The sequence below is a fragment of the Elephantulus edwardii genome, unplaced genomic scaffold (genome assembly GCF_000299155.1).
Source record: "Elephantulus edwardii isolate Elephantulus edwardi_28Jun2011 unplaced genomic scaffold, EleEdw1.0 scaffold00250, whole genome shotgun sequence".
NCBI classification, from domain to species: domain Eukaryota; kingdom Metazoa; phylum Chordata; class Mammalia; order Macroscelidea; family Macroscelididae; genus Elephantulus; species Elephantulus edwardii.
In genome coordinates this window covers 2,167,230-2,181,978 of record NW_006400000.1, presented here as the reverse complement: position 1 = coordinate 2,181,978, position 14,749 = coordinate 2,167,230, and the positions used below count along the sequence as shown (strand labels likewise).

Genomic DNA, 14,749 nt, shown 5'->3' with positions numbered 1-14,749 from the left:
ATTTTCCTCAAACAGTTTTATTATGATTTGTGTGGAAATGTATAAAGCATATTATGTGTATGCATGTGTGTGTGTCAATAAATCTTGCATATTTTGAATTCCATGTCATTGCATCATACTTTCCTTTCAGCCATTCCACTTAAGTGTTTATCCATTGGTTTTTCTGCTCCTCCAACCCCTCTCCCTGTAATCATACAAATTGATTCTTTCTATATGCAGTCTTTATTCTAGTTGGTTTTTTTTAATTTTTATTTTAATAATTTTAATGAACATTTACAGAGATTTTGGATTTCCATTCATTCATTGCTGCACTTCTCTCCCCGCCCAGCACCCCACCACCACCCCCCAGTTTGCTTCTCTCTTTGAAAAGCAAAACTCCTTCATTTGTACACAATCCCCCCTGCACACCCCCCAACCCCACCCTCACCCCACAAGAGTGCCTTTTTAACATTTTTAATTGTTTCTGTTGTGATTTCTAATGCTAAAAATATCAAAACAACACACTTAACCAAAATATCTGAACACACTTAACCAGAATATCTGAGATCACCAATGTTTAGTACTAGTGCAAAGGGTATGGAGGGAAAGTTTGAGAAACAGTGGTCTAGCAGAATGATCAAGTAGAGAGGTTAATAAGGAAACTACTGTAGTAGAGGATGTGGGTGACGTAGTTCCTTGTTCAAAGAAGAGTGACCAGGCTGGTAAGAAGAATGTGCCCTACAGAGAAAACTTAAAGAACCTGGGGAAATGCAGCCCCGAGAAGAAAAGCTTTCAGGTAAGATATAACAGCTACCACTGAATATTTAAAGATCTTTTACTTATAGGAAACAATTTCTTATTTTCTTATTTTCTGTGCCCCTGAGGTGGGAGTGGAGGAATACTAGTGGCAGATATTAATGGAATTCTGTTTTGTTTCATGATAAGGACTTTCTTACAAAATAGTTCGAAGGTGAGACTGGCGATTTCTCAGCTAGAAATGTAGATGTAGGGATGTGTAAGCTTTCTAAACAAGCATGGTGGGCTGGGGTTTGTAAACTAGAAAGCTAGTGTAGAGTTTTCTTTTTAAGGTAGAAAACCACCTGGAGAAGGCTTTTTGTAAAGGAGGAGCAGGCATTAAATAGTTCAGCTTAGGACTCTACAGACACTTCTAATGTGGAAATTCCATAATTCTTTAGCTACACAATGATGGAGTTCGAGATTCTCATTTGAACCTAGTAGAATGTGGAGAGGATGGAGTCTCTTTTACAGAGAATTGATCCTTGGAACCTTTCCCAGAGCCCTTCCTGTGGCCTGGTTTAGACCCATGGAGTGCTTCGCCTCCACTTAGCTCCTAGATTCTCTGGCCCATCTGCTGCTTCAGCCACTTTGTGTCTCCAGTTTCCTTTACTCACCAAGATTAGAAATTTAAGATTGGCTGTGGTCAATGCTTTGGATCAAAACTATTCCAGGAGGAAGTAGAAAGAAACTGAATGCTTAGAATAGGGGAGGGAATAAGAAGGATGAGTCACGGGTTTTAAGGATAGAGTAGGAAAGGAGGATGTCAGAAATGTCAGTCTCAGAAAGTGAGAGCAGAGCTTGGGGCGAGGCCATGACTGGGTGCACTGTATTCGCTCTCCTTGGGTTTTTCGTTTGAAGCTGATCCTTCCCAAGTTCTTACATTGAGTTAGAATAATTTTGTTAAAAACAAACAAACAAAACCCCAGGCTTAACTTTTGATGTGTTTGAAAAGCTTCTACCTCCAGGTAGCCCCCTTTCCCCCCCAGACCCTCTTCCTTGCCAGTCTTTTACATTTAATCCATTGCCAAGGGTCAAGTCTTATATTTTGCAGAGTAACAACTTTCATTTATATTGGACTTCAGAGCCGAGAAATAATCTATCAGAGCCTCACAAGAACCTAACTGGGGTTTTACTTTCCTTATTAACTATAAAGACAAAATTGAGATACAGAGAGATCAAGTGACTTGAGCAAGCTAATAAATATGGCTGAGAAATTATTTTGGACTTCTGGATGCCAAATTTCAGTCTCCTTTAGCCTCCTAGTAATTACTCTATTTTAGTCAAGGATAAAACATCATTTAAAAGTATTTGGCTTGTTTTGGGAGCTCTGGTGGCCTAGTGGCAAGAAGCTACACAATCCAAAAGCTCTGTAAATGTTCATTGAAATGAATAATTTTTTTTAAAAAAGGAGAAAGAACAATTAAAAAAAAAAGCTACAATGCAATCCCAGAGGTGCACAGTTTGAATCCAGCAGATGCTCTGCTGGAGAAGGAGGGACAGTCTCCTCCTGTACCAGTCAGATCCGATTTGATGGTACACACACACAAAATAATTAAAATAAAAAAAAGATTAGAAGCATTAAAAAGATATTTGGCTAATTTCAAAATTAAGAAACTATATCAAATACGTACATCGTTCTCTACTGTACTTCTAAATGAATATGTTTCTAGGTGGTGGTCGTGGTTGTTCGGCGCTGTTGAGTCTTCCGTGCCATCTTCAAACATCTCTGACACACTTGAGCCCGTTGCTGCAGTCACTGTCAATAATCCATCTCGTTGGGTATCTTCCTCTCTTTTGCTGACTGTCCACATTTCCAAGGAATAGCCTTTCCTAGCAACATGTCCAGAACATAAGAGATAAAGCTTCCCAATCTACACCTCTAAGGAGCTCTCTGGCTTCTCTTTTTCAGAGACATACTTGTTTATTTTTACAATCTGTGGGATGATGTTTCTGGGTAGATACTGGGGGAAAAGCTTTTGCCTTCATTCATTCAGTTGTTGTTTGGTGCCATTGAGTTGGATTCAACTCAGCCACTCCATGTGATGTACTAGAACTGGCCCAGAGGGATTTCTAGGCTTTAATCTTTATGGGAAGGATCTCTAGCTGTCTGTAGCGTGTTGTGCTGCTCACCTGTGTGTCACTGGGTGGTTTCAACCTCCAACCTGCTCCTCAGGAGAAAGATGAGCAGTCTCCATCCATCAAAATTGAATTGACATGTTGGCAGTGAGGATATTTACAGGAGCAGTTTGCCAGAACTTTCTCCTGAGGAGCTGGATGGAGTCAAACCACCAGCTTTATGATTAGCAGACAAATGGTGAGCTGGTTTAGCTTTGGACAGCACAGCTTACAAATGTGTCTCTGATGAGGACTGCACTGGTCTTTGAAATATTTGGATTTGCACATGTTTCCTTCCTGTACAAATAAGGACACTGCTGTGCCCAGTGTTGGCCAGGGAAAGTGCCAGTACACCAGCATACCTTGAACTCCTGGTAAGATGGACTGCTGAGATGCCCAAGTGAGCTCATTTGCTAGGAGTGAGTAATTTTAGAAGTTAGAGGTATTATTAGAAGCTCCCTTTCTACTTTTTCTATTTCTGATAAAAAGAAAATTTATAGATTTACAGTAAAAATTTGTTTTCCAACTGCTTCCTTTTTTCTCTCTCTCTCAGTTTAATTTTGGAGAATGCTTAGGGTTCCAGGAAGGCTGTTAAAAGAGACACTCATCTCCATGAATAAGGATTTTTTTTTAAATACTGAGCTAGCAAAATAAAAAAAAAGAATTGAATCTCAAACTTGGGAAAGCAGCAGCAGAAGCTGATTTTGTAGCAATAAGTATTGTGTAGAGTTTGTTTGGGAATTCTTGTGTCCAAGTGTCAGGCATTTGTGGCACAGACTCAAAGGCACTAGTTGCTCTGAATCTAATAGCTGATCTTGGGGAGAAAGATGGACAGACTTCTGTGTGATTTATTTTAGAACTTTTAATTTTTGAAAAATAAATGCCATCTGTTGAATGCTATCTCAGTGGCTGTTTAGATAATGTGGACTTTTAAAAAAATTTTAATGTAACAGAGATTTTGGATTTCCATTCATTCACTGTTGCACACTTTATTCCCTGCCCACCCCTCCCCCCAGTTCACTTTTCTCTTTGAAAAGTAAAAAAAAACTCACATAATTCTTTCATTGTTGTACAATGCCCCTCCTCCTCTAGTCCACTCCACTATGCAGCTGTTATTCTGGACTCTTGTCATGACAATAGTACCTAATCATATATTACTCCTAAATAATTCTCTCCCTCATCTGTTTCAAGGCAAAATACATTATTTATCACCTCTTAGTTTCCTTCCAACTCTAATGTCAGTCCTGCTTTACAACAGTAGCACCATGCAGTATTTGTCCTTTTGTGACTGAGATATTTCACTCAGCATAATGTCCTCCAGGGTCACTCATTTTGTGTAATATTTCATGAGTTCCTTGTTTTTCAGGCAGCATAGTATTCTTTTGTGTGAATATACCTAAGATCCTCTATTGATTTATTTGTTGAACTTGGGTTATTTTCAATTCCTTGCTATTTTTAACAAAGCCGCAATAAACATGAGTGAACATATATATGGTTGGGTGGCAGTTATGATTTTCTTTAGGGTAAATTCCCAGTAGTGGAATTGCTGAGTCAAATGATGTTTGTATTTCCAACTTTTTGAGAAAGAGCCATACTGTGTCCATAGTGGTTGCACCATTTTACACTCCCACCAACAGTGGATAAGGGTTCCAGTTTCTTCACACCCTCACCAGCATTTGTTGTTTGCTGCTCTGTTGAATTTTGCTATTCTTACTGGGGTGAGATGATATCTCATAGTGTTTTGATTTACATTTCTTAGAGCTAGGGATTTAGAACATTTCTGCATGTGTTCGCCATCTGACTGTCTTCTTTGGTGAAGTGTCTATTCATATCCTGTGCCCATTTTTTAATTGGATTGTTTATCTTGTGGTGCTTGAGAATTTTATAAATTCTAGATAAAAGTCCCTTATCTGACATGTCATTACCAAATATTATTTTTCCTGTCTGTGGCTTCCCTTTTTACCCTGTAGGAGAAGTCTCTGGGTGTGCCTAGGGATTTGATTCTTAGAAAGTCCCATTCATCTATTTTGTCCTCTCCTGGTTGTGGGTTTTTCAGGATGCTTGGAAGACTATTTATGTTGTGGATTAGGACTTCAAAAGTTCTTCCAAGCATTTCTCTAATGAAGTTTATAGTCCTTGGTTTTAGTCCTAGGTCCTTGATCTACTTTGAGTTTGTTTTTGATTTTTAGTGAGGTGTGGATCTTGCTTTTTCTACAGATATTTTTCCAATTTTGCCAACACCTTTTGTTAAAAAGGCTATTGTTTTCACACTTAACTAATCTCATCTTCTTGTCAAAAATCAGTTGACCATAGTAAATGGGCTTATTTCTGGGTTCTCAATTCTATTCCATTGATCCATGTGTCTGTCATTATGCCAGTACCACGTTGTCTTGACCACCACGTCAGTGTAGTAGGATTTGAAATCAGGGAATAAGATGCCTCCTGCCTTGTTTCTCTTTTTAAGGGGTGCTTTGCTTATTTGGGGCCTCTTTCCATTCCAAATGAAATTGGAAATTGCCTTGACAAATTTTCGTTGGCAAATTGAATTGGTATTTGTATTGGAATTACATTGAACTTGTAAATTGCCTTTGGTAATATTGTCCCTTTCACAGTATTGTGTCTTCCTATCTATGAGCCGTGGATATTCTTCCACTTCTCCAGGTCTCTTTTTGTTTCTTATAGTTATGTTTTGTAATTTTCTTTGAATAGATCCTTTGTGCTTCTGGCTATATTTACTCCCAAGTATTTAATCTTATGATTTGCTATTGTGAAGGATATTGTTTTTCTTAGCTCCAGGACTGTATTCTCTTTGCAAGACTCCTTGTAACAAACTCATGATAAATCCTTTCCCCTCCCCCAACTTTATTTTAATTTTGTATTAAGTCTGCATATGAAAATTTGTATACATTGTTTATCATTCATGTACATTACATTTCACACATTCCTACATTCACACTGTGTTTTGTCTACATTGTATTTTATAGAATTAATTACTGTTGATCTATGTCTATTACCCTGTCTTTTCAAGTCCCCATTGGATCTTTCCTAATCCCTTCAGCTTTCCCCTCCAATCCACTCACCATACTCTCTTCTTCTAGTGATTTCTTCCCCTCTCCACCCTGCACTCGCCTGCCCCTGCCCTTCCCTTTTTGGACATTTATACCCATCTTGCTAGTTATAGGATAAATTCTTTTCCTTTTAGTCCATGGGGTATTCAATACTCTGCTCCACCAGCACAACTCAAATTCATCAATTCTTCTTCTATCCTCTTTACTCATTATACAGCTCTCAGATGCATAGCAGATTATTGGAAAGACAGTGCCTGAGTTAGAGTCACCTTACTCTTTAGACTGTCATCTTTGCTTTGCAGGACTTTGAAGAGATCCATAATAGTAGACTTTCCCACTGCTATTTATCTCCCTATCTCCTGACTGCTGATGAGGGTATTGACCCGGAATCCAAGCAAGACGAAGTAATTGACAGTGTCAGTCTTGTCGCCATCTGTCATGGTGCTGCCTTTTGGTCTTGTGGTTAGGATTTATGTTTTCTTGATATTGAGGTGTAATCAGTATTGAAGTCTGTAGTCCTTGATTCTCTGCAGTAAGCACTTCAGGTCTTCTTCATTTTCAGGAAACAAGATGTGTCATCTACATAATACATGTTGTTGATAAACCTACCTCAATCCTACTGCTACACATCTCTTCATAAATCTGGGTTCTCAAATGATTTCAACAAACAGATACTCTCCTGAATGTGCCTGGTGAAAGCTGGATGACAACTAACTGGTCAACTGACTTGAAAAGATCCATATTTATTCCCATTCCACTGAAAAGGGGACTGGACAGAATGTGTAAATTATAGACCAATATCAGTAACATCACATGTAAGCAAAATCCTGCTGAAGATTATCCAAAAACAACTGAAATAGTACATCAACCAACAACTACCAGAAATATAAACTGAGTTTAGAAGATACCGTGGCAGTAGAGACATACATTATCACCAATGTCAGATGGATCTTGGCCAAAAGAATATCAGAGGAATGTCTGTCTGTGTTTCATTGACTATGCAAACTATTTGACTGTGTGGATCACACAAATTGCTGCTAGCTTTGAGAAGAATAGGAATCCCAGAACACTTGATTATGTTCATTTAAAACCTATACTTGGACCAGGAATCAGGGGTCAGAAGGAAACATTGCGTGGTTCAAAATCAGGAAAGGTGGTTGTCAGGGATACATCCTGTCTCCATACGTTTTTGATCTATATGTGAAACTGATCGTTTGGGATGGGAGGCTGAGCTTTATGAGGAGGAATGTGGTATCAAGATTGGAGGAAAACTCATCAGCAACTTAAGTTAAGCAGACAACACAACCTTGTTTGCTGAAACTAAGGAGGATCTGAAGTGCTTGCTGCAGAAGGTCAAGGACTGTAGTCTTCAATATGAATTGAAGCTCAACATCAAGGAAACGAAGATTTTTTTTTGTACCAATGGGCCAATTGGCAGCACTATGGTAGATGGAGAAGAGATTGAAGTATTAACAATTTCAGTTTGCTTGGCTCCACAATGAACACTCTTGGCACCAGAAGTCAGGAAGTCAAATGATGAATTGTACTGGGAATGTATGCTGTCAGGGACCTCTCCAGAGTACTGAGAAGCAACGATGTCAGCCTAGAAGCTGAGGTGTGTCTGATCCAGGCCATGGTCTTGCAACTGCTTGTTAAGCATCAAAAGGTGGACAGTGACTGAGGATGACAAAAAAAGAATCAATGCCTTTGAGTTGTGGTGCTGGAGATGACTATTGAACATTCCATGGACCAGGTCTGTCTTGGAGAGAATGAAACCAACTTTCTCCTTGGAGGCAAGGATTTTGAAGCTGAGTATGTCTGACATACTTTGGGCATGTTGCCAAGAGAGACCAGTCCTTGAAGAAGGACATCATGCTTGGAAGGGTGCAGGGATAGCGCAGGAGAAGACCCCAAATGAGATGGATTATCCCAGTAACTGGGGTAATGAGGGTAGATGTGCTGAAGTCAGTGAAACTGGCAAAGGACAGGGTTGGCTTCAGAGCTATTTGTATATGGGGTCACTATGAGTCGCAGGTAACTTGATGGCACATATAACTATAGCAACAAATGATTTGCTCAGCATACAGGTTAAATAGGTTTCTAGAGAGAATATAGCCCTGATGCATACTTTTTCCAGTTTTAAGCCATGTAGTATTTCCTTGCTTTGCTCAGACAACAGCCTCTTATTCTAGGTATAGATTTCATATGTTGTTGTTGTTGTTAAGTGCCGTCGAGTCGTTTGCGACTCATAGCGACCCTATGTACAACAGCCCTAAACCCTGCTCTATCCTGTGCCAATTGCACTGCCTCTGACACACCCATCCTGATTACCCCAGCCACTGAATCAATCCACCTCATAGAGGGTCTTCCCCTCCTGCGCTGTCCCTCCACCCTACCAAGCATGATGTCCCTCTCCAAGGACCTGTCTCTCCTTATAACATGTCCAAAGTATGTCAGACGAAGCCCCAGAATCCTTCCCTCCAAGGAGTAGCCTGGTTGAACCCTCTCCAGGATGATCTTGGCAGTCCATGGTACATTCAATACTCTTCTCCAGCACCACAGCTCAAAGGCATCAATTCTCCTTCTGTCCTCCCTAGTCATTGTCCAACTCTCTGATGCATAACAAGTGATTGCAAAGACCATGGCCTGTATCAGGCACACCTTAGTCTCCAGTGAGACACCGTTGCTCTTGAGTACTTTGGAGAGGTCCCTAACCGCAGCCTTTCCCATCGCAATATGTTTTTTTATTTCCTGGCTGCTGGTGCCAAGAGTGATGGCCGGTCGGGAGGCACAGAAGGGAAACTGTGGGACACGCCACCGGGGAGCCTGGAAGCCGCACAGGCAGAAGACGAGGCCAGGCAATATTCTTCATATAAGCACAGTTAAAAGTCCTGGAATCCCCATTCTTGTCAAGGTTAGCCATAGTTTTGTTATAATCCACACAGTAGAGTGCCTTTGCGTAGTCAAACATAAACAGATATTCTTCTGATGTATCCCTGGTGCCATGCCCATTTCTAAACTTAGCTTGAACTTCTGGCAGTTCTCTGTCAATGTACTATTCAAACCATTTTTTTTTTTATGGTCTTCAACAATAGTTTGTTTGCATGTTGTATTAATGATATTATTTGATAATCTCCACATTCTGTTGGATCACCTTTCTTGGGAATTGGAACAAATAAGGTATCTGCCAGTCAGCCAGCCAGATCTCCCCCAGGTTTTCCTGTCCAGCCTGCTGAGCATGTCCAGGGCTGCATTTGGTATTTGGAACATGTCACTTGATAGCTCTTTGAATCCTGGGTCCTTATTTTTGGCTAAATCCTTCAATGCAGTTTGAATGTCTTCCTTCATCACTGTTGGCTCTATATCATATCCTACTTCCTGAAATATGTCTGTGTTGACCAATTCTTTTTTTTACAATGACTCCATGTAATTTTCTCTTCCTTTTTTTTTAAAGTAAATTTTTTTATACTGGTTTACTTACAGAGTTCATATACATTGTTTTCCACACCAGATCTTTCCCATTTCCTTTACCTGCTCCTCCCTCCACCCATCAAATTGTGCAATCCTATGATTACCCCCTGCTCATCCTTACCCTTCTGCCTCCCCCCCACTTGGATTCTCATATACATTTTACTAGTTATCTTTCTATTTCTACAATAATGCTCTTATACAGTACTTGTCCTTATGTCCTTATGACTTAGTTCACTTAGCATAATGCTCTCCCATTGGTCCCAGGTTAGGTAACAACAGGATAATAGGTCACATTATGATAGATGGAGAAAAGAGTGAAGTTGTGAAGAATTTCATTTTACTTGGATCTACCAGTAACACCCAGGGTAGCAGCAATCAAGAAATCAAAAAGTGTGTTGCCTTGGAGTAATCTGTTATCAGGAACCTCTTGAAAGTTCTAAAGAACAAGGATGTCAGTTTAAAAACTTATTTGAGCCACTATATTTTCTATTTTTTCCTATGCATCTGAAAGTTGGACAGTGAGTAAGGATGACAGAAGAGTTGATGCCTTTGAATTGTGATCTTGGAGAAGAATACTGAATTTTCCATGGACTACCAAAAGAGCTGAAGTTCTATCTCAGAGGAATTGTAAGCAGACTTCTCTTTAGAGGCAAGGATGGTGAAACTTCATCTCACTTCCTTTAGGCATATTCTAAAGAGAAGCCAGCCCTTGGAGAGGGATATCTTGCTGGGAGAGGAGAAGAAGACCCTCAACAAGTTAGTTTGACACAGTGACACTGCAGTGGGCTTGAGCCTGACAGAGACCATGAGGACGGTACAGGGTCAGGCCAAGTTCAGATCTGCTGTTCATAGGTTGCTGTGATGGTACCAAACAGCAACAGGTGGGAACTGCTGGTGAGATAAGCAGTAGAAATACATTTTAAGAAATAGGTTTCTTGGAGTTGATGGAGAGATTTAGGTGATGAAATGGGAATGCTCTGAGAGTGATTGAAGCCATTATAATAATAAAAGTTATTATTTTTAGTAAAAATTACAGTTTAGAAATAAGTAGAAGTGAAAATATGCACTTGAAGATGACAGTAGACAAGAATGAGTTAAAAATGTTATCTATTTTCCTTAAATATTACCAGTAAGTGCAGTAAACCAAGAAGATAGGCCCTCTACAAAGACCCTATTTATAAGAGTGCAGCTGGGCAGAATACACTTTTGGTCACTAGGTATTGCCATGTTTTAATATAATATTAGGAAAATGAATTTGTGAAATCTGCGAGTTTTTCTCCCTCGATAAAGATGGTGATTACTCATGAACTTTAAGTTTTTACATTTTGAATGGATTACAACATACTATCACAGACCTTTTAATAAGAGCAGGTGAAAAGTCTTTTCTCTCATGAGCTAGTTAAGGTAATTCTGAGTTGCTCTGATTTCAAAGAGGGTTTTCCGAATACCATTCTCCTTTCTCCAGTAATGTTTATATCATCTTCTCTAATTTAATTTTAACCTCTGTCTTTTCCTCCTTCTTTTTAACAATTAGGCCTGTCTTCAGAGACCTGAGATTAAACTTGAATCACTGAAGGAAGATATTAAGGAGTTCTTTAAAATATCAGGTTTGTAAGTTGCCTTTCCCCACACTTCTTTAAGGAAAAATAAGGAAATCCTTATTCTTTTGATGGGATATTTTGTGCTGAGCCTTCTAGTTACTCATTCAAAACTTTAAAAGGAACTTATTTGGGGGAAAAGAAAGCTCTGAGACATTTCAGTCAGTACAAGGATACCAAAATTCAAGGAAGTGTCAGAATGACTACCCAATCTTAAATACCTGGCTTTTTTTTTTTTGGGGGGGGGTCTTAATTATAAAAAGATGGTAATGTATTCCGAATGTATTGTAATTCTCGTGTATCGTTGATACTATGTGCCATTGAGTTGGGACTGACTCAGCTGACTTTCCAGTGAGCTTTCCAAAGCTGTAAATCACACAGAGATTGCCTGTCTTTCTCCAGTAGAGCAGCCAGTGGATTAGAGCTGCCTGCCTTTGGGTTGGCAATGCGACTGTTACCACTAGGCCACCAGAGCTCCCAATTTGTCCATAGGTACCCTAAGAAACTATGGGCATGGAAACAGCTTTTAAGTAGTTTACTCCATTGACTTTAAATAGGTAGGGAGTGGGCAGTCTCACTGGCCTTTTGATATTTCATCTGTTTCTGCTATTCAGGAGTTTACGGATGAGTTAATTTTAACTACTAACTTGTGATCCAGATTTGACAAGTGCTTCACTGTTTATTGTCCTTCTCTTGGCACATTTCCTCAGAGCATGAATACTGTAGCATCCAAAGATTTTTACATTCTCTGAGTACATTAATCAGATGGAGGAGGAAATGTTCTTTTCATCCTGAAAGTATGCAGTGATGATTTATGTTGAACAAAATATCATTCATGTTGCCAACATTGTTACTCAGTGTTAGCCAAGAGATAGAGTAAATAATTCCAAAATGATACTTTGCACAGTGATTAGCAGTTACATAGTACTTTTACAATGAATATGCCAAAGTTTTTGTGAGATTAGTTTAATTATAATATGTACTTATCTTTTAAATTAATTTTCTATTTTACTGTTTTTTAAAAAACAGGTTGGGAGAAGAAACTCCAGAATGCTGTTTATAGTGAACTGAATGTGTGAGTTTTTCTACCTATTATGAGATACTGTTATGTTTAGCTATATTTTTGCTTTGTAAGTAGTCGTTATTGCTATGTACACACTATAGTTGTTCCTCATGACTCTTTATATATTATTTAAACTTAATAGCATTAAAATTAATAAAGTTTTACTTTGCCCAAGAACCAGTAATGGACAAATGATTTCATTTTAACAGCCCTCAATTTTATATCAAAATCTATTTATCCCATATGACTGGAGCATAAAATAATCTTTATTAACATTTCAGATAACTGAGGCTTATCACCACCATTTGGCATCTACTTTTATTTATGCTTTTTGTTTGTGCTTTGAATGAAAGTTTAAAGAGTCAACATACTTTTTTTATGATTTCATGTATTTTTTTAATTAATTTTAATGAAAGTTTACAGAGACTTAGGGTTTCCAGTCATTTATTGTTGCACTTTTCTCCCTACCCATCCCCTCCCCCCCCAATTCACTTTTCTCCTTGAAAAGAAAGAAAAATTCTTTCATTGTTATGCAATCCCTCCCTCCAAATCGACTCCACTGTGCAACCTTCACTCTGGACTCCTGTAATAACAAGAATACCCGTTCATATATCCGTTTTAAACAGTTCTCTCCCTCATCTGTTTTAAAGGCAATATACATCATTCCTTTTCTCCTTTTCTGTCTTCCCTCAACCCTAATGTCAGTCCCGTTTTACAACAGTGGCATTTATGCAATATTTGTCCTTTTGGGGGTTTTAAAAATTTTTTAAAATAATTTAAATGAACATTTACAGAGATTTTGGATTTCCATTCCCTCCCTGCCCAGCCCCACCCCCCACCCCAGTTTGCTCTTCTCTTTGAAAAGTAAAATAAACACTCTCTCCCCAGTACACAATCCCCCCACACCCCTCCCACCGTCCCAAGTACATTCCACTATGCAACCTTAATTGCGGACTCTTGTGATAACCATAATACCCTATCATACATCACTTTTAAATTATTCTCTCCCTCACCTGTTTCAATGCAGTATACACAATTTATCCAGTTTTTCTCAGTCTTACCACAATCCTGATATCAGTCCCATTTTACAGCAATGGCACCATGCAATATTTGTCCCTTTGCTACTGAGATATTTCACTCAGCATAGTGTCCTCCAGGGTCACCCATTTTGATTAATATTGCATGAGTTCCTTGTTTTTCAATGCTGCATAGTATTCATTTGTGTGAAAATACCAAATCTTCTCTATTCATTCGTTTGTTGATGGGCACTTGGGTTGTTTCCAGCATACTTTTGTATTGTTGTTTTCACTATTTCTCTTCTGCCTTTATAAACGGATCATTCTAAACAATTTAACTTTTAAAAAATATTTTGAAAAGTTGATGTCATTATTAAGAATGCCTGTCTGTTTATCTAAACTCAGTCTCAGGGTTGAGATATACAGGACTTACCTTTGGAAGAATAATATAGATCCAGGATCTTAACTCTTGAGTTTATTCTACATGCAGTTGTTGATCAGGTGTTTCGGGAGCATTTATCATGTGCTAGATGCCATGTTAGGTATGATGTTAGCATATAGTGTAGACTAATAAACACAACTCCTACTCTCGTCGAGTTTGTAGCTCAATAGAGTTCTTAGGTCTTCCCCCCCTCCCCAATGTGTATATGTTTGGTCTTTTTGGTTTTATTTTGGTTGCTTGTATCACTGCATATATTTCTAACATTCTCACGCTTCTATCTTGTCCCTTCTTATCTATTGTTAACTGGGAAAAAAGATTACCAGAACTGTTTTTAAAACAAAAAGACTCAGATGAAGGTCTGTGAACATGTACTTAGAGATAGAGTTTGGAATTAGTATTTGCTTCTTTGCTTAGCACTATTTTAGTTTGTTCTGTACTTTTAAATAGCATCAGATCTAAATGATATTTATGTTATATAGCAAATGAAATATATCATACTTGAAGTTGACTGTGACCAATCCTTTGGTAGTACTAAGTCATAAAGGAATAGATTCTTCTCATTACAGTATATGAGGTTTTAAACTGACAATACATAGTAAACATATCTCACATTGACTAAACTATTTATTTGTCTCTTTACTGTTAACAAAAAAGCTTATAACCTCAGTGTCTTTGTCTCCAATGCCGGTAGAATAAAAGCATCTGCTTTGTATAATTCTAAACATTGTATTTTCATCTAAGGGGATATTAAGGAGCTCTGGTGGCCTAGAGGTAAGAAGCTGCACTGCAATCCTGAAGGGATGCAGTTCGAATCTACCAGCAGCTCTGCGGGAGGATGGTTAGTCTCCTCTCATTCGATTAACTGCCTCTGAAAACCCACTGGAGGGTCAGCTTTGGGTCAGTTCCAACTCTACAGTACACAACACACACACACACACACACACACACACACACACACCCATACAAGGGGATATTACTAATTATTCTTAACTTTTGTGACCAAATTTCTTCCTGAAAATTGGTCTATGATATTGTTGTTTTTGTTAGCTGTAGTCAAGTCAAGTACGACTCATAGCGATGCTATGAACAAAAGATCTGAATGCAGTCCTTTCCTGCGCCATCCTCACACTTCCTGACACACAAAAGCAGCAGTCACCGTGTCAGTCCACCTGGTTGAGGGTCTTCCTCTCCTTCACCGA

At 38.8% G+C, this 14,749-nt stretch overlaps 1 protein-coding gene across 2 annotated transcripts in view; it reads left to right on the top strand.

Annotated features, from left to right (window-relative positions):
- TBC1D19 (TBC1 domain family, member 19) overlaps positions 1-14,749 on the top strand; it is a 207,889-nt gene that overhangs the window by 22,278 nt on the left and 170,862 nt on the right. The window contains exons 2-3 of one of the 2 annotated variants that reach the window (XM_006899261.1): positions 10,966-11,038; positions 12,059-12,104. The exons of the other annotated variant lie outside the window; for it this stretch is intronic. Of the exons in view, the coding sequence (XP_006899323.1) occupies positions 10,966-11,038; positions 12,059-12,104 (119 nt within the window). The remainder of the gene's footprint in view (positions 1-10,965; positions 11,039-12,058; positions 12,105-14,749) is intronic. 2 annotated transcript variants of the gene reach the window in all.